General features: G+C 37.3%; 1 protein-coding gene across 7 annotated transcripts in view; it reads left to right on the forward strand.

Moving 5' to 3' along the window:
• EPHA5 (EPH receptor A5) overlaps nt 1–20,744 on the forward strand; it is a 193,613-nt gene that overhangs the window by 37,445 nt on the left and 135,424 nt on the right. For all 7 annotated transcript variants that reach the window (XM_034416303.2, XM_087892329.1, XM_034416304.2 and 4 more), the window contains exon 3: nt 3,607–4,270. In XM_034416303.2, coding sequence (XP_034272194.1) covers nt 3,607–4,270 — 664 coding nt within the window. The remainder of the gene's footprint in view (nt 1–3,606; nt 4,271–20,744) is intronic.

Genomic DNA, 20,744 nt, shown 5'->3' on the forward strand with positions numbered 1-20,744 from the left:
CACTGGATTAATTTGTCAGAGTTGATTTTCTCAGTTTCCCAATTATCCCAGTCTTAGTTTCTGTCTTGTTTGCTGCATCCATTAGACACTATCTCTTCCAAATGCATTTACATATGTACATATTTTTTGTGCATTTCTTTAACATTTCTTCTTCCAATTCATGCAACTATTTTAAATATTTTTCTTCCTGAAAATCAAAATCAATATAAACATTGTCTTTTTTCATTTTTGTGTACTTTTTAAATTGTTAATGTCATCAAAATTCTGCATAGTAATTTATAATATGCAAGAATTTGCTGATTTGGAGAGGTGCGTAGCGCCTGAATAGATTTGCATAAAATTTGGATCAAATGAATTTCTCCTCCATATCTAGAATGAGAACAAAATGACAATATAACAAAGACAATAACACAAAAGTTTGAGCACATTTAATTATGCATATCCAAGTTTACTTCAAATAGAACAAAACAAAGAAAAAATAAAGAGGTTTTAGAGCTTCAAACTGTCTGTCAGTGTTCCAATGCAAAAGATGGCTGCCAGGCCTGACGCTGTCCTTCACTCTAAGATACAAATATTTCATTCTCTTATTACTACAAACCAAAACAAGACAGAAAAACAACCTTTGTGGTATAAACTTTTGCAAATGAAAATAAACGGATATTGATCTAATTACTTCCTTTCAAATTCAATAAAGTAGAAAAAGGGAGGAAAAAATAGTAATTCCCCAAAATAAAAAGCTTGAGATAATTCAAGCATATTCACTTCATCATGGATTTTTTCTAAGTCACCAAATTTAAAGTACAATAAATTCTCTTTCTCACATTAATATATTTCAGAATTTTTTGCTAAGGAATATAACTCTAACATACTTGGTATTATCTAAAGCAGTGATGGCGAACCTTTTCGGCACCGAGTGCCCCAATCAGAACACGCACAAGCATGCACCAGAAACCCAAAGTCCAGCTGGCCGGAGCGCATGCGGGTGTTAACCAGCTGGTCTTTGGGTTTCCAGTGCTCTGATGCATGCACGCTGGAAACCAGAAGAGTAGCTAGTGATGGCGCATGTGCCCACAAAGAGAGCTCTGCATGCCACCTCTGGCACGCATGCCACCATCACGGCTGTAGATGAACATTACTTATGAGTGTATAGTCATGAGCTTCATCTATAGCTTGTTGAATATGTTTAAGGCTGCATGGGAGTATGGCAGATCAGGTAGGTATGATCAAAGTAGGAAGTGGTGTGTTCAAAGTAAAAAATATGTTTTTCTTATTAAGCAGCCTTTTTTTTTTCAATTGATGTCTCTCTGCCTTCTTCTTAAAAACATATTTAATTTTAATGTAGAATACAAAATGTTATTTAGTGAAGGCTGTAGAATTGCTTTATTTTTAACCGTCATAAATATGAGTAAGTTGCCAAGTATCTGAATTTTGATCAGGTGATCATGGGGATGCTGCATCAGTGTGATAAATGGTCATTGGTCTTGTTTTTCAGTGCTATTGTAACTTTGAAAGGTTACTGAATGAACTGTTTTAAGTTGAGAACTATCTATACTCTGCATCTGGAAAATCACTTCCTTCTGGACATCCTGAATAATTATTAATTAATTAATTAATTAGATTGTGAATCTTGCAACATTATCATGTAGCTTGATCTATGGAAGAAGATAAGAATATCCTTCCAAAAACATATTCAATATTCTGTCAACTATTTTTGCCACCTTTATAAGTTTGTTTTCTGGATCTGTGAAGATTTTTTCCCCCAATGTTTATTATAGTTCCCTTTAAGGAAAGAGATAAAAAAAGGACTTTACCAAAATGTTGCCGACAGAAAGACAGAATATTTGCCACTGTTGTATAGATATTTGTTCAGATAAAGACAAAGTCTGGAGGAAAGCTGAAATCACAAGGAAACATCTGTAGCTCCTTTCTTTGTAACTATAATTTTCTCTTATGATTGTGTGCAGACTTACATGGCCAGCTTTGAAATGTCTGTTCCCTTGATGTACATGAAAGAGATAAATTTTGATTGTGGTAGCCATGATCCCTGTCTGAAAGGGTTTAATATAGAGGAAACTAGCAGAAAGCAAAAGAAGAGGCTACTATTGATCTGGTTATAATGAGAGTCTGAAAGAACATAATGTATATTCTGATGCTGTTGTGATTGGTAAATGTAAGAAATAGATTCTTAATAATTATAAAATGTTGCTTTTTAAAAAGCAGTACAGTTGTATGACAGTGGATATAAAGAATGTGTTCAGATTTCAAAAATAGAATTGGTTTCTTAATGTTCAAAGTGCCATATTGGAAAGGTCTATATTTTTTCAAGCAGTGGGACCAGATTTTTTTAATTGAAAAAGTTGTTTTGTCAAATATGTACAAGTCTGAGCTTCTGCAGTATTTTAACATTTTAGCCATATATTTCATCTACAATAGTTCCCTTAGTACTGTAGATGAAATACTTTCCTTAGTATTGTAGTATTACCAACTTTTGGTACCACAGAAATCATTTTTATTATGTTTTCCAGAGGTGGATTCTTGAATGGCATTGTAGATACTAGCTAACCTTCAAGTTGTAGTATATTTGAATATTGTTCTAAGTAACACTGCTTACTTATTCTAGAGAAAATCAGGTAGGCAAGCCCAGATCTGAACTTGGGCAATGGAATTCGCTTCAGCCAAGATACAGTTAAGTAATTTATTGGGTATGGCCTATTTCATATTTATGACCAAAGCATAACTATGCAGTGATGTAGAATTGACTAGACCTCTGGTCCTGTGATAACATGAATTCCTATTCACAGTGGATGTTTGTTTTGTGGGTGCCTTAATATTCACACTTCAAGAAAATCTGGACTTGCACCAAATGCACTAGGAAACAGGAATAAAAGGGTTGATATCATTATTAGAAAATGTAGATAGAAGACAAATTATCCAATCAATTATAAATTGAATAAACTAACAACCTCGCCCAGGAAAAGGATTATTTTTAAAATATTAAAAAATTTTTTTATCTTTTTCTCTGAAGTATGTATAGTATAGTAATTCACTTAAAAATGCTTACCATTAAATGGGAAACTATGAGGATCAGTTTCTAGATTTGTCTTCTAACCAAGTACTTCAGCTGTGGCAATTTTTTCCCTTTAGGAGTGCTTTATTTTCAAAGTAAACTAATTTCCTATTTTCAAAATTATTTTTAGGTGTTCTGCTTTGAAAAGAGTCTATATATATAGTACAGCAGAGCAGTTTTCAACTTATAACCACAATTGAGCCTAACATTGCTGTTGCTAAACAAAATAGCTGTTAAGGGAGTTTTATCTTATTTTACAATCTTGTTACATATCACAAAAATCTAATGTATCAATAATTAGAAAACAAAGCTTAGGAAGAACAGTGTAAAATCTGGTTTTTTTAGCTGCTATGGACAACTTGTGGAGAAAAAAAACATACTTCAGTATTTAAAAGTATAGATAAGGTTTGGTACTTTTACCTTTTTTTCCCATTATTACTTGCTTCATCTATACTAGCAGAGGTAGAATTGTTGGAGTTTGCAATCTGATTTTTAATTTTTTTTTTCTGTTTCTTTCTCCCTCCCCCCTCTTTGTCTAGTGGGAAGAAATTGGTGAGGTCGATGAAAATTATGCACCAATCCACACATATCAAGTGTGTAGAGTGATGGAACAGACTCAGAATAATTGGCTTTTGACAAGCTGGATCTCTAACAAAGGAGCCTCTCGGATCTTCATTGAACTAAAATTTACCCTTAGAGACTGTAACAGCCTTCCAGGAGGTCTTGGAACTTGCAAAGAGACTTTTAATATGTATTACTTTGAATCTGATTATGAAGACGGGAGGAATGTGAAAGAAAACCAATACATCAAGATTGATACCATTGCAGCAGATGAGAGTTTTACAGAATTAGATCTTGGAGATAGAGTCATGAAGCTAAATACAGAGGTGAGAGATGTTGGACCTCTAACCAAAAAGGGCTTTTACCTTGCTTTCCAGGATGTGGGTGCCTGCATTGCACTGGTATCTGTCCGAGTCTATTATAAAAAGTGCCCTCTGGTGATTCGAAACCTTGCCATCTTTCCTGACACCATCACTGGAGCTGATTCTTCACAGCTACTAGAAGTTTTAGGGTCGTGCGTGAACAATTCAATGACTGATGAACCCCCAAGGATGCATTGCAGTGCTGAAGGGGAATGGCTGGTGCCTATTGGAAAATGCATATGTAAGGCAGGATATGAGGAGAAGAACAGCACCTGTCAGGGTAAGGATTTTATGCCAAAATAGTTTTATTGAACTGTTTGGAAGATAAATATTAATCTATGTTTGTGCGTGTGTGCATGTGTGTGCGCGCACATATGTGTACACACACACACATACAGAATGAAAACATATTATAATAAAGGATGGCAGCCTAATTGTTTCTCACAGTGCCATAGATAAAGCATTGACTTCTAGCAACTGGGTGATTTCTCACTCAGCCACGTTTTTGCAGCTTATAAAGCTGTTCTCTGCCATTTAGCTCATTAAACTGCATCTGGGAAGGATGGACCAAGGTAATATTCTAAATTAAAACTTGTCATTTCCCTTCTGAATTTATGTGTATCTGTGAGAAGGAATAAAAGTTTGTGAAAGAATGAGTGATTGATTTGGATCAATGAGGTGGAATTGTGCATGTGATATCTATGCTCCTTTTCTTTTTTTCTGCTCAGCTTTGATCCCTTTCTTACATTGCTATAAAGGGTTTATATAGGCCTAAATCCATAAAGAACTTCCATCAATCCATCTTTTTGAGTGGAGGAATTTTAAAAATTCTGACACCATAGTACAAAAGTAATGATGTAACTTGTTTTATAAATCAGAATTATACTTATAATACGTCTAAAATAGCTTATAATGAATTTTCAGATACATATTCATATTTGCACTTAGCATTATGTAGTGTGAAATTTGTTCTAACTGCAAAATAGTGTATAGAAATGGATGAAGATAGTAGAATATAGATGTCACTTTTATAATTTTCAGGCAAGAAGTAGTTGTTGTTAGTCGCGAAGTGGTGTCCAACCCATCATAACCCCATGGACAATGTTCGTCCAGGCCCTCCTGTCCTCTACCATCCCCCAGAGTCCATTTAAGCTGATGCCGACTGCTTCAGTGACTCCAACCAGCCACCTCATTCTCTGTCATCCCTTTTTTCATTTGCCCTCAATTGTTCTCAGCATTAGGCTCATATCCAGTGAGTCCTTCCTTCTCATTAAGTAGCCAAGGTATTTCAGTTTCATCTTCAGGATCTGGCCTTCTAAAGAGCAGTCAGAGTTGATCTCCTCTAGGACTGACCGATTTGATCACCTTGCAGAGTCTTCTCCAGCACCATAGTTCAAAGGCTTCAATTCTTTGCCGCTCAGCCTTCCTTATGGTCCAACTTTCACAACCATACAGTGCAATTGGGAAAACCATAGACTTAACTAAACACACTTTTGTTGGCAGGGTGATGTCTCTGCTTTTTAGTATGCGGTCTAGATTTGCGAAAGCTTTCCTCCCAGGAACAAGCGTCTTTTGGTTTCTTCCCCTGTGCGGTGATCTTGGAGCCCAAGAATTGAGAGGGCCGAATGCTATGATCTTAGTTTTCTTAATGTTGAGTTTCAAGCCAACTTTTGCACTCTCCTCCTTTACTCGCATCAAGAGGCTCTTTAGTTCCTCTTCATTTTTTCTGCAATTAGAGTGGTATCATCTGCATATCTGAGGTTGATATTTTTCCCGGCAATCTTAATTCCAACTTTTGATTCATCTAGCCCCACCATTCTCATGATGTGCTCTGCATATAAGTTAAATAGGCAGGGCGACAGTATATAGCCTTGCTGAACTCCTTTCTCAATTTTGAACCAATCAGTGGTTCCATGTCCAGTTCTCACTGTTGCTTCTTGACCTGCATATAGGTTTCTCAAGAGACAAATAAGATGGTCTGGCACTCCCATCTCTTTGAGAATGTATCACAATTTGTTGTGATCCACACAATCAAAGGCTTTAGCATAGTCAATGAAGCAGAAGTAGATGTTTTTCTGGAACTCCCTAGCTATCTCCATGATCCAGCATATGTTGGCAATTTGATCTCTAGTTCCTCTGCCTCTTCTAAATCTTGCCTGCACTTCTGGTAGTTCTTGGTCCATATACTGCTGGAGCCTAGTTTGTAGGATTTTGAGCATAACTTTGCTAGCATGTGAAATGGTGCTGTAGTTTGAGCATTCTTTGACATTGCCCTTCTTTGGAATTGGAATTGTAAACTGACCTTTTCCAATCCTGTGACCGCTGTTAAGTTTTCCAAATTTGTTGGCATATTGAATGTAGCACTTTTATTGCATCATCTTTCAAGATTTTGAATAGCTCAGCTGGAATACTGTCACCTCCACTAGCTTTGTTGTTGCTCAGACTTCCTAAGGCCCATTTGACTTCACATTCCAGGATGTCTGGCTCAAGGTCAGTGACTACCCATCGTGGTTATCAGGGACATTAATCTCTTTCTTCTATAATTTTTCTGGCCCTTTATCATGCCCATCTTTGCATGAAACTTTCCCTTCATATCTCTAATTTTTTTGAAGAGCTCTCTAGTTTTCTCTATTCTATTGTTTTCTTCTATTTCTTTGCACTGTTCATTTAAGAAGGCATTCTTATCTCTTCTAGCTATTCTCTGGAATTCTGCATTTAATTGGATGTATCTTTCTCTTTCTCCCTTTCCTTTTGCTTTCCCTTCTTTCCTCATCTATTTGTAAAGCTTCCTCAGAGAGCCATTATGCTTTCTTGCATTTCTTTTCTATGGGATGGTTTTAATTCTACCTCTTGTACAATGTTGTGAACCTCCATCCATAGTTCTTCAGGCACTCTGTCTATCAGATCTAATTCTTTAAATCTATTTGTCATCTCTACTGTATATTCATCAGGGATATGATTTATTTCATACATGAGTGGCCTACTGATTTTTCATACTTTCTACAATTTAAGCCTAAATTTTGCCATGAGAAGTTCATGATCCAGAGGAGCCTGGATAGCTCAGCAGACTAATGCATTGTAATTAACATCCAGCTGTCTGCAATTACTGTAAGTTCGAATCTCACCAGGCTCAAGGTTGACTCAGCCTTCCATCCTTTCTAAGATAGGTAAATTGAGGACCCAGTTTGTGGGGGCAATAAGCTGACTTTGTATAAATATACAAAAGTATGAAGGCTATTGCTTAATGCATTGTAAGCCGCCCTGAGTCTCCGGAGAAGGGCAGCATATAAATCAAATTTTAAAAAAAATGATCGAGCCACAGTCAGTTCCTGGTCTTGTTTTTACTGACTGTATAGAGCTTCTCCATCTTTGGCTGCCCGGCACTTTGTCAATCTGATTTCTGTGTTGACCGTCTGGTGATGTCCATGTCTAGAGACGTCTCTTGGGTTGTTAGAATAGCGTGTTTGCTATGACCATCATATTCTTTTGACAAAATTCTACCAGCCTGTGCCCTGTCTCATTTTGTACTCCAAGACCAAACTTGCTTGTTATTCTGGTTATCTTTTGCCTTCCTACTCTAGTATTCCAATCCCCCATCCCCTCAAAAATGATAAGGACATCATTTTTTAGTGTTAATTCTAGAAGGTGCTGTAGGGCTTCATAGAATCAGTCAACTTCATCCTCTTCAGCACTAGTGGTTGGGCCATAGATGTGGACTACTGTGATGTTGAATGGTTTGCCTTGGATTCGAACTGAGATCATTCTGTCATTCTGTGGATTGTATCCCAGTACTGCTTTTCCTACTCTTTTATTGACTATGAAGGCTACTCCATTTCTTCTGAGGGATTCTTGCCAAGAGTAGTATATCTGATAGTTATCTGAATTAAATTCACCCATTCCTGTCCATTGTAGTTCGCCGATATCTAAAGTGTTGATGTTTCAGTCTTGTCATCTCTTGTTTGGCCACATCATCTTGCATCGATTCATAGATCTTACATTCCAAGGTCCTTGGAGTATAGATCTTTACAGTATCGGACTTTACTTTCATCACCAGATACATCCACAGCTGAGTGTCCTTTCAGTTTTGACACAGTCACTTCACTCTTTCTGGCGCTACTAGTACTAGCCCTCTGCTCTTCCCCAGTAGCATATTGGACACCTTCCGACCTGAGGGGCTCATCTTCCAGGGTTATATCTTTTTGCCTTTGGGGATTTTCATGGCAAAGATACTGGAATGGGTTGCCATTTCCTTCTCCATTGGATCACATTTTGTCAGAACTCTCTGCTATGACCTGTACATCTTGGATGGCCCTGCACAATATAGCTCATAGCTTCATTGAGCTATGCAAGCCACTTTGCCGCGGCAAGGCAGTGATCCATGAAAGGGCAAGGAGTAGTATCCCCCTTTAAAACCTCCCTTCCTTAATTGATGTGATTGTTCTGCCCCAGCTTCGGAATCCCAGAGAATGTGACACACACCAAGCTTCGCAAACACTGTTTAATTTCAAACAAACCCCTTTCAAGAATGCAGGGTTCCTGTGCAAAGGGTCCTTATCAAAGTTATTAAGAACAAAGTCCGACAAAGGTTGGCAACCAGCCCAGAAAACCTGATATGAGAAGTTGCTCGCTCTCCAAGATGCTCTGTAGTAATGAGACGTTGTTTCTAGCAAGAAAGCACTAGCTGCGTGCGACTTAAATAGGCTAAGGGAGTGGCCAATTATCCTCAAGCCCTACTCTCGAGTAGACCTCCTCCTCCTAAGTAGCCACTCCTGCCTTTTGGCAGCCCTGCGTGCCCGAGCATTGAGGAGAGGCTCCTCCACTTCGCTCTCTCCACTGGAAGGAGCCTCTGGAGGTTCTGAAGGCCCTGGCTGAGTCTCTGCCTCTGGCATCACATCCTCTTTGGCCTCCTCACTGTCCGACCCAAGCTGCGCAGGCTGCTGGCGCGACACCACACCAGCCTCCTCGTAGTCGGGATCAGCCACAATCCGCGCAGGCCATTGGTGGGCCACAACACTGATAGATATGTAGACATGAATGTAAATTTAAAGACATATATTGCATCATGATATAAAAATACAAATTTATGGACACAGGGCTTTAGATTTCTGTAATGTAATGCATTTTATTATCAGCAAAACAATCTTTAACTTCATTAAAATATAGTCCAGCATTGGATTTTGAGTTATCTGTGGACACCATGATATTTACCTTAGTACAAGATGATTACAATCATAATATTTCACAGGATGAACAAATCTTTGTAATGTTTGAGTAATTAAGGGTTTGGGAACATTTCATTGTTTCTTAAAATAAGTGCTTTTATATATTGGCATCTATACTTTGCATGAAATAGCATTTTGATGCCTCATGTTTTAAACATTAAAAAATTCATGAACAATTAGATTTTGAAGTGAAATCAATTTATGATAGTCAGTTATCTTCAAGTTGCTCTGTTACATGTACATCTTCTGTATTATCTTCTGTAATTAAAGAAAAGAAAAAAAGCTGATGAATGCCAGAAAAATTAGGAGAATTCATAGTCACAAATTAAGACTTATCAATTACACCAAAAGAGAAGGTTTGAACACAAGCCCTTTCAGTAACTACGGTATTTTTTTGGAGTATAACTTTTTCTCTCTAAAAGGGGGTGAAAATTTAGATGCGTCTTATACACCGAATATAGCCCCGCCCACCCACTGGCCCCCACCCTTTGGCCCCTGCCTCACAGTAGTTACCTCCTTCCAAGCAAACAGCAAGAAAAAACAGTTCCTTTCAGCTTCAGCACAGCCTAATGACACAAGTTGATTGGATCGGCCTCCCGACTCTCAGCTGATTTGCTCTTAGCTGTTTTGCGCAGGGCTCTGCTGTTTGCTGCAAAGTGGTAAATTGCTGGAGCAGATTTTTTTTCCTTGTGCTAATCAAGCTATGCTGAAAACGAAAATGAAAGTAAAGCAGACTGTTTGCTGTTTGCTGCAACGAGGCAAAATTGTTCAGAGGCACAGGGAGATTTTTTTTTCTTCTTTTCCTCACCAAAAAAGGTAGGTGTGTCTTATACTCCGGTGCGCCTTATACTCCGAAAAATATGGTAGCTGGTGATCTTGAGGTTAAGTTAGTACTTCACATATTAAAGCTTCAATACAAAACCTGGGTGAACATTTTCTGACTGCTTTGGAATTCAATGCATATACTGGAATACAGCATCCCAGAATTCAAGAATGATGTTTGCTTGGGGGACTTAATAGCTTTCTGTGCCTAGCTGGTTCAATCTGAGTAGCTGGTGTACTTCGGTTCCATTGATTAAACCACGTCAACTATCTGGATCCTGGAAGTATACCTTCTCTGTAGCAGTGCTTGCTCTTTGGAATGAAGTTCCTTCGACATTGGAATCCTACTGGTATTTCAAAGAGCCTTAAAGATCTGGCTCTTCCCCCAGGCCTTTGGTGATGATCACCTTTCTTCAGTTTGTTTTCTTTCCCATGATTATTCTTTGGTCTTGTGCTGTTTTTATGGGTTTTTTAAATTGATTTTTGTTTTAAATATTTTTTAACAATTGCACCCCCTCCCCAAGTCACTAGGAATCAAGCGTCATATACATTTAGTAATCAGAACAACAATAATAAAATGTTTACAATGGGACTTCATATATTCAGCAACATCCAATCAAATAGGGTTAACTATATCTTGCATCATCATCATCATCATCATCATCATCATTATTATTATTATTATTATTATTATTATTATTATTATTATTGGTGGTTAATCTTTAGTGAGATTCATAGCCTTTGAGGCTGGTTAATAGCTCAGCAGCTCGAGTCCTAACCAAGGACCTAGGAACTGTTAAGGTATCGTCGGAGGATGTAAGCTGTTCCGAGTAAGGTGGTTTTTTGTAGAGTCAAAATGTTCAAGTCCGGCAAATTTAGAATTTCTAAATAGCGGGGAAGCCCTTTGGGTATTGCTCCAAGGGCTCCTATTATTATTATTATTATTATTATTATTATTATTATTATTATTATTATTTAATCTTTAGTGAGATTCACAGCCTTTGAGGCTGGTTAATAGCTCAGCAGCTTGAGTCCTAACCAAGGACCTAGGAACTGTTAAGGTATCGTCGGAGGATGTAAACTGTTCCGAATAAGGTGGTTTTTTGTAGAGTCAAAATGTTCAAGTCCGGCAAATTTAGAATTTCTAAATAGCGGGGTAGCCCTTTGGGTATTGCTCCAAGGGCTCCAATTACAATCGGGACAACACACGATTTCTTTTTCCACAGTCGCTCAACTTCAATTTGCAAATCCCGGTACTTTGTGATTTTTTCTTGCTGCTTATCTTCAATCCGTGCATCACCAGGTATTGCAATGTCAATGAACTATACTTTTTTCTTTTCAACTATTGTTATGTCAGATGTGTTGTGGACCAAGTGCCTGTCAGTCTGAATCCTAAAGTCCCACAAGATCTTGAGTTTCTCATTCTCTAAAACTTTCTCAACCTGATGTTCCCAGTGGTTTTTGCTGTACTTAAATCCAAACTTCTGGCACAATTTCCAGTGAATGATCTTAGCAACCTGGTCATGGCGTTGTAGGTAGTCAGTTTGTGAAATTTTGCTGCACCCACTGATCAGGTGGTCGACTGTCTCATCTTTCTCATTGCAGAGGCGGAATTTGCTGTTGGTGGTAACATGTTGAATTTTTGCCTTCATGCAGTTTGTGGCTAGGGCTTGTTCTTGAGCTGCCAAAATAAAGCTTTCTGTTTCTTTTTTCAGTACTCCTGATCTTAACCAGTTCCAAGTTAGTTTCTGGTCAGCTTTGCCTTCAATACTTTTCAAGTATTGACCATGCAGAGCTTTGTGTTTCCAATTTTCAGCTCGCTGCTCAATTACTTCTTTCTTATATTCTGCTTTTGTTTTAGTTGTCTTTAAAAGGCCTCCTTTATTTACTTCCTTAATCATTGGTTCTTCACTTTTCTGGATGTAATCATTCAAGCTGCATTTTTCTTCTTCCACAATCTGCTTTACTTGTAGGAGTTCTCGACCACCCTCTGCTCTTGGTAAATATAATCGGTCAACATCACTTTTAGGGTGCAAGGCATGATTCATTATCATAAGCTTCCTTGTTTTTCTGTCCAAATTGTCTAACTCCATCTGGGTCCAGTCAATTATTCCTGCAGAGTATCTAATCACAGGTATAGCCCAGGTATTTATGGCTTTTATGATGTTTCCTCCACTCAGTTTGGACATTAATATCTTACGAATTCGCCGAATGAACTTGGCTGAAGTTAATTCCTTGACTTTATAATGCATTAATATTATTATTATTATTATTATTATTATTATTATTATTATTATTTTATTTTATTTCTATACTGCTTCTCCTGAAGGACTCAGGGCGATGTACAGTCTATTAAAAATACAAAAATATACAGACATCAATTAAAAAATAATTAAAATTCTTAAATAATTTCGGCCCAGATTAAAACCCAAAAATTTAAAACACCCAATTTAAAATCATTTACATTGATAGCCTGGCCTGGCGGAACAGCAGGGTCTTGAGGGCACAGCGAAATACATGGAGGTCAGAGATCTTGCACAATTCCGGGGGCAGTTCATTCCACAGGGCAGGAGCTCCCACAGAGAAGGCCCTCCTCCTGGGTGTCACCAGCCGACATACCTTGGCCGATGGTACCCTGAGGAGCCCCTCTCTCTGGGAGTGGAGTGGACTGGCCGGTGGGAGGCTACTGGTGGCAGAAGTCAGTCTCGAAGGTACCCGGGTCCTAAAAAGTGTGCAAGACTTGGCGGGTGTGTGTGTTGTCTTCAGGTTGGTTTTTGATTCCCAACAACTGCTTGGACTAGTCATTGGAATTTTATCGCAAGAAAATTTTCTTCCTAGGGCTGAAAGAGTGTGACTGGCTCAAAGTAATTAAGCTGGACTTTTGGGTAAGGCAAAATTAGAACTCACAATCACAGATAGTTCTTGCTCAATGACTGGTCCCTTAATGACCAGTCAGAGTTACAATGGTTGTCAAAAGATTGAGTCAGATCATGTGGTGACCTGCTTAATGGCCATAATGACGTACGACTCATTCCTAAATTATGGTCATAAATTGAGGATTACCTGTATACCAATCTGACTCTTATATGAGTGATAATTCTTTAATCCTCCTTAATATCCTTGATGGTAAACACACCTTTTTCACAGATGTTAGTCTGAACGCATCATGATATAAAACAGTTTTCTGACAGTTTTCTGTTTTCTTAATTGTTTCATGCTTCTTTGTTGTTGAATGGTGACGTAAAACGGAATCTCCTTTGAATTATGCTCAATTCCTGGTGACTGTATAAATGCATTTGTGTTTTATCTTGGCAACAAAATTAAAATAGTTTACTACTGCCTTCTTCCAGGATATATTTTCAACTTTTAGTCTAATCTATACCTCTGATAGTTCCTGTTGATCTTCTCGGCAAATACAGTTGGATCTGTCTTTGCATAACCAAATACAAATAAATAAATAGAGACTGCCGAGTATTTAATGACTATAAATTTTAAGCATGATAAAATACTATATTACTGTAAGTAGAAAATGCTGGTGGGGATGAATTTATCTTTCATATTTTGTCAGTGATATGTTCCTCTTATCAATGTTCACCAGTACAGATAGCCATTCCATAGAATCTTTTACACACAGCTTCACATGTTTATCCAGTCAAAACACATAATTTCCAGTTTAGTAAGAAAATCAATCATTCATTTTTATTTTGGTTATAGATCAGCATAGAACTAATAATATAATAGTTATCCTAGAATAGAAATAAAACTAAGTCATATTGATAGACTAAAATAAGATAAAGGTAAAATTATTATAGTAAAATTACAGAGTACAGATACAGTTACGTTTACAGTGAATAATCTATATACTTTAAGTAACTGGGACAGATTATAAAAAGAAATGTAATACTAGAATTTATAAAACACTGTAGGAATTTCTTTGTTCAAACATACATTTACCAATTGATAATCAAATGATTTTGCCAAGGCCCATTTTTTTAATGTTAAGACAATGTAGGTATTTGCACAAAAATTCTCTTAATTGACAAGAAATTCAAGGCTATTGGTTTCTTATAGAATATAAACAACACCAAATGTCAGTAAGGTATCTGTGTTCTTGCGGATATCTTTGAAATATCTACTCCATAGACCAGAGGTCTTCAAACTTGGGCGCTTTAAGACTTGAGGACTTCAACTCCCAGAATTCTCCAGCCAGCATAGCTGGAGTCCACAAGTCTTAAAGCTGCCAAGTTTGAAGACCTCTGCCATAGACAATATAATTCCGAAAATATTTTTTATCATGCTACATTTTGTATGAATGGTTTTACAATTTTCTTTGAACAGTTGTTCAAAATAATAGAATTTCATTTGGTTCAAGAATAATACCATAAGTCTACTTTTCTCTGTTGCTCTATTAATATTGTGTCCCCATCCCTTTTCAGAGAACAGAGAGCTTTTGCAATGGCACTTAAAATAAGGTGACCAGATTTTAACATTGGTAAAGAGGGACACCTTTTGGGCGTGGCTTATTTTGTGGGTGTGGCTAGCTGGTCATGTGACTGAGTGGGCGTGGTTAGCTCGTCATGTGACCGGGTGGCCATGGCTATGTGCATAGGGACTACTCAGAGGGCTGAAAAAAGTCATTTCTGACAGGTCCTTGCACTTTTGACCGGTCTTCGCACTTATGACCATCCTCACATTTATGCCCGTGCAGCATTCTTAACAACCATGTCACTCATTTCACAACTGCTTCTCTTCACCATGGTGATAAAATAGGGCAAAAAACGTAAAATGTGAGGACAGTCGTAAGTTTGAGGACTGGTCAAAAGTGTGAGGACCAGTCAAAAATAACTTTTTCAGCCCTCTGAGTAGTCCATATGCATAAAAGGATACAGCAATAGAGAGGATGAAAGAAAGGAAGGGAAATTAGAGTAGGAGTGAGAGGAAGAGAGGGAGGAAGAGAGAAGGAGAAGGAGAAAGGAAGAGGAAATAGGGAGGAGAAGAAGAGGGTTCGGGAAGAGAAAGTAAGAAGGAAAGAAAAGAGAGAGGTGGTAGGTTTGAGGAGAAAGATTGCTGTACAATAAAAAAGATGAAAGGGAAGAAAGCCAACCCCAAACAAATATAAAGATATTAAGATAAAGAATGAATTGTTAAACTTTAAAGAATAAAAGAGAACAAATATGAATAAATAGCAATAATTAGAAACACACATACAAACATACAATGTATTTTCTTTGAACAGAATATTTGGCTGGTTCACAAATTTAAACAGTGTTTAGTCATTTCAATTAAATTTACAATTTCTATATTTCCTTTTTGCCATATTTATTCCTAATCTATTTTTTTTTTAAAATTACCCTTCATCCTCACCTCTAATCTTAATCAAATTCAATTTTTCCCTTCTATTTTATATTATACCTCTTCCCATTGTCATCTATTTTTATATCCATCCTCACATTGGTTAATTATGTAATTATGTAATTCAGTTGTTTAATACAAATTCAACATTTTAATATAAATCAATTAGTTATATAACTATCTTTTTTGTATATCAATATGAACATGAATATTCCAATTATTTCCATGCAATCCAATTTCTTACAAATCAATTAATTATATTTACCAATAATAATAAACCAAATAATTTCCCCCATATATTCCTCCAAACCACAACTTAACCATTTCTGCTTTCAACACAATATACAATTAATAGTATCTCAATTATTACAATTCCCTAGTTAAATAGAGCTTTTTATCTTTTGTGTTTTAAAATCTTGAACTCTCCTCCTAAATTTCCCATTGTTTGCAGCTTTGCACCTACCTTTTTTGGTGAGGAAAAAGAAAAAGAAATCTCTCTGCCTCATTTTGTCATGTTGCAACAAAGACCCTGCTTTTGCTTTCGTTTCTTCAGCATAGCTAGGGGGAAAAAAATCTGCTCCAGGAACTCTTTACACTGATCACCTGTAGGGCGGCCCTTTGAAGCCCCGCGGCAAGAGTTTAAACAGTTTTTTTCCCTCTAGCCATCAGCTGGGACGCAGGAGGCAGCCAGGATTCAGGAGGCAGAATGAAAAATCGGGACTTTTTAAAAACGCCACGGGACGCGGGACAAATTGCTAAAAATCGGGACTGTCCCGCCAAAAGCGGGACGTCTGGTCACCTTAACTTAAAAACAACCTTTTGCATAAGATGTATTCTTTTGGATATGTGAAGAATTACGGTTTTCAATTTACTAAAAAAAGTAGATGATACTCCTTCTGGACATTTCAAGAGAAAATAGTAGTTTATACAGCAAAGCTTTTTTAAAGAAGTATGTTTAACATTTTGCATCATATTCTTTGATTTTTGTTGTATAAACATTAAATTACCATGTTCCCCCCAAAATAGGTGATGTCCCAAAAATAAGGCCAAGCCTGATTTTTGGGGTGGGTTTAAATATATGCCCTCCCCTGAAAATAAGCCCCCCCATTTTCTTCTGCTTTTGGCTGCATGCAAGGAAAGCAGCAGAAGCAGCAGAAGTCTTTCTTTCTCTCCCCCAAACTCTGCCTCTGTGGCTTCCAAACCCCAGCCAGGGCAGCGGCCGCTCTGGGAGTATGCTTTCTACTCTATGGTGACGGCTGAAGCTGGATCCTGCAGGGAGAGCTGTCCCAGGCTGTGGCTTCCGCACAGGTATTGGTGTTGGGTGCCGGCAGCATTGGCTACGAACTCCTTAAGGACCTGATGCTCACTGGCTTTGCCCACATTGACATGGTGAGGCCTGGGAGGCATGTGAGCGGGGGGTGGGGACAGGCACTCATGTGGCTTGGTGCCTTGGTGCCTGACTCCTGGCTGTAAGTGCACAGGCTGCCTGGGGCCTCCTGCACCCCCGGAATAATAAGACCCCCGGATAATAAGGTCAAGCCCTTATTTTGGGGTTCAAAAGAAAATAATACAAGGTATTATATCATGCCATTTTCCTTCTGGTTTGTATTAAAATTTGTTTCCCCCTATGGCTAACTTAATGTGTGATTAAGATATTCCTAGTCAAACTTGAAATAATATTAGTTAATGAACCAGGCATGTCGCCAGGAAAAATGGCAAAGTATAACCTAATATGGTTGCTAAGATCAAAAAATAAGCAAGCATTATTAATGGCAATTATTTATTTATCTGATTATAGATTAGATGATTGCAGGTTCAGGGTTCATGCTTTCTGAATTGCTTAAATTTCTTCTAAATTATGATACTACTGGATACTAACATCGTATGAATTGCCACTTAGGCTGATATGTGTAAGTTTAAGTAGCAAGCAAAGTAGTGGTTTAAATTCATCCTTAATTAGAGTTGATTGTGGGGAATAGACTGAGATTGGCTTACATACAATAGATTGAGTTACAATCTTACAATAGATTGTGGTTGACTTACAAGGCTAGTTAAAGCCCCAGTCAATTGTTATCAATAGATTCACTCTGAAAAAGTAACACAATAAGAATTGAAACAATAGGAATTGAAGTCAGTACATGTGGCATGGGGCAAATCTCATTATATGATTGACCTCTAATTTTTCACAGAGCAGGTCATCACGTTGTGGATGCTTAATGAAGAGAAAAATGTATTTTACGCTTGTTTTCCAACACCAACCACTTGAATTAGTATAACTTGCAATTCTATTTTGACCACCAACAAACTATTACTAATTTAGGGAAGTATTAGTAATTATTGATATAAGTTGTCTTTTTAAAATAGAAATTAAAAATATTCAGGCATGTTGACTTGCTGTGGCTAAAATCAGCAATTACTTACTGCCAGAGCTCTATTTTTATTTGCAAGATGATGCAGATTTTCCTAGAGTCAGAGTAGAAGTGACCTTAAAGCTCATCTAGACCAGCATTTTTGATAGATGGCCATCCAACCTCTTTTTATGCACTTCCAGTGAAAAAGAATATACCGCCTCCTAAAAAATGTCTGAATTATTGCCTTATTGCCTTCTTTGATAAAGTGGCTAAATTAGGAGATCAGGGAAATGCTGTGTACTGAATATATCATGTTTGCCCAAAAATACGATCTACTCAGAAAGTAAGTCCTAGCTTGGTTTTTACACTTGCACACAATATAAGCCTTACCCTCCAAAATAAGCCCTAATTAAGACCCTGCCCACTCCAGGGTGCACAAGTAAAAATTAATCTAGGGTTGGGATGTTAGAATGTATGATAAAAAATTGGTGATTTGATGTCTTTTTTTTTTTTTAAAGATATAAATGGATGAAATTTGGAATCAAATTGGTTAAAGAAGTGTGGGCAATTGTACTTATCTAATACCGGACCAAACCTTTGCTCTTAAAAGATATATTTTATGTCTAAGATGTTTAAAAATTATATATATTTTATATATATATGCATATTCTTTCTAGCCAGGTTCCACCTATGCAAGCTAAGTTGTTCTTCAGCCCTAGTTCTGTGAAATCTCATTCACAAGTTTCTGGGCTTTTTGTATCCTGCTGAAAAGCAACAACTCTGTGCTGCAAGTTGTTGCTTTTCAGCAGGATACAAAAAGCCCAGAAACTTGTGAATGAGATTTCACAGAACTAGGGCTGAAGAACAACTTAGCTTACATAGGTGGAACCTGGCTAGAAAGAATATGCACATAAAAGCCTATGAATATATATATATATATATATATATATATATATATATATATATATATATATATATATATACACATACACACACATATACATACACATATACACATACACATACACATACACATATACATATACATATACATATACATATACATATACATATACATATACATATACACATATACGTATACGTATACATATACATATACATATACATATACATATACATATACATATACATATACATATACATATACATATACATATACATATATATATATATATATATATATATATGCGATATTTTTGCAATCAGGGTTTTTTCCTATGTTGAAAGATGTTAAAATGGCCATGGTGGGATGAAATCTCTATTCATCACTTTCAGACCTGTCAGACATTTTATGTTGTTTCTTCTGTGACTTATGGGAGACTGGGATAGCACTATTTCGGCCTTTTTAGACCTAGATTGCATAAATATCGCACATTTATACCTATGAATCAAAAGAAATAAATATTTGACCTCTACAGGGAGGAGTCACAAAATATGGGTGTGTCTGGCTGAAGAGGTCTAAAAAGGCCGAAATAGTGCTATCCCAGTCTCCCATAAGTCACAGAAGAAACAACATAAAATGTCTGACAGGTCTGAAAGTGATGAATAGAGATTTCATCCCACCATGGCCATTTTAACATCTTTCAACTTGGTTTTTACACATGCACCCAATATAAGCCCTACCCCCCACCAAAATAAGCCCTAATTAAGACCCCGCCAACTCCAGGGTGCACAAGTAAAAATTAAGCTAGGGTTGGGATGGGGTGTGTGTGAAGTTGACCTACTACTTGCCTTCAGGCAGAAAAAAAGAGTTAAATGAAGAGAATAGATATTCAGATTACTAAGAAAATGAAATACTTAGGGATTCACCTGACAGCAAGATGTTTTGATGTTTTTTTCATTTGATTCTTAAAATACCAGATTTAATTTATTTGTTTATATGATGGAAGCTGTAGCCCAATACATGTGGAAGACAGCAATATGGAAAAGGCAGGCATATTGTTTAATGATTAACGAAAATTATCTTCCAGTTTGGCACCGCGGTTAGGGAAATAGCGGGGCTCTGATGAGCCCCACAAAAACCCCGACTGTTGAGCCATCACCGACAGGTCTGTGGACCGATCCTGTCCTGTAGGGACAGGGGAAAGAGAGGGACATCTTGGATGGCTGAGAGGAACGGGAAAGTTCCTCAGGGCCAGAGGACACTCTCTGAGTCAGCGGTGGGGATGCAGCAGCCAGGCAAACTGGAGAAACATTGTGTAGGAGGAAGATTGGAGAAAAAAGAGCGAAGCGTTTGGAAGCCGGGTGAGTGATATTAACCGAGGCAGGAACTGCGCTCAAAAAATGGACTTTTATAAGTGAGCCCTTAGCCTTAATTAGCGGCTACGGATTAGTGGGGCAAGAAGACTTAGTAAGATAATTTGTAGGAGGAAGAGGCCCATCAAGGAGTTACTTTTATTATGGACCAATTTGGAATGACTGTCTCTTAGAAAGTTACAAAACTTTGAAATCTCTTTAAATTGGAATGGACTACTGTTGGAGAGAGAAAGAGGGGAGAGGCGATAAGCAGAAATCTTTAAAAACTAAGGGGAAAGGACAAGTGGACAATTATATAATGTACAAAATGGAGGATTGCCGCAGCGAAGTGAAAGTGTAAATTGTGGATTGCTTTTGAAAGAGAAACAATGTATCTTGCTACCTAAATTGGATTACTTTGAACAACCAAGGAGATTTGACTCTGGGGATTTCCAATCTGTCTATTGGTGCTTTTACTGATGGAAAGAAAGAAGAAATAAAATGAAACAATTAAAATTGAACTAGTAGGCGTGGCAACAAAAGGAAATGGTGCTGCAACAAAAGAAGGGACAATGATACTATATATGGAATAGATGTTACAAAAGAGCTAAACTTTGCAGAGTTTTTAATTTTGATAATATTGAATTTGAAAAGGAACAGTTTTGGACAGATGGGAAAAGGAAGAAATAGAATATAGCTGTTTGTGAGATAAGAAAAATAAAACAGCTTGATTAAAAACAGAAATGTAATG

This window comes from Pantherophis guttatus, chromosome 4, assembly GCF_059756535.1.
Source record: "Pantherophis guttatus breed Tessera chromosome 4, ASM5975653v1, whole genome shotgun sequence".
Taxonomy (NCBI): domain Eukaryota; kingdom Metazoa; phylum Chordata; class Lepidosauria; order Squamata; family Colubridae; genus Pantherophis; species Pantherophis guttatus.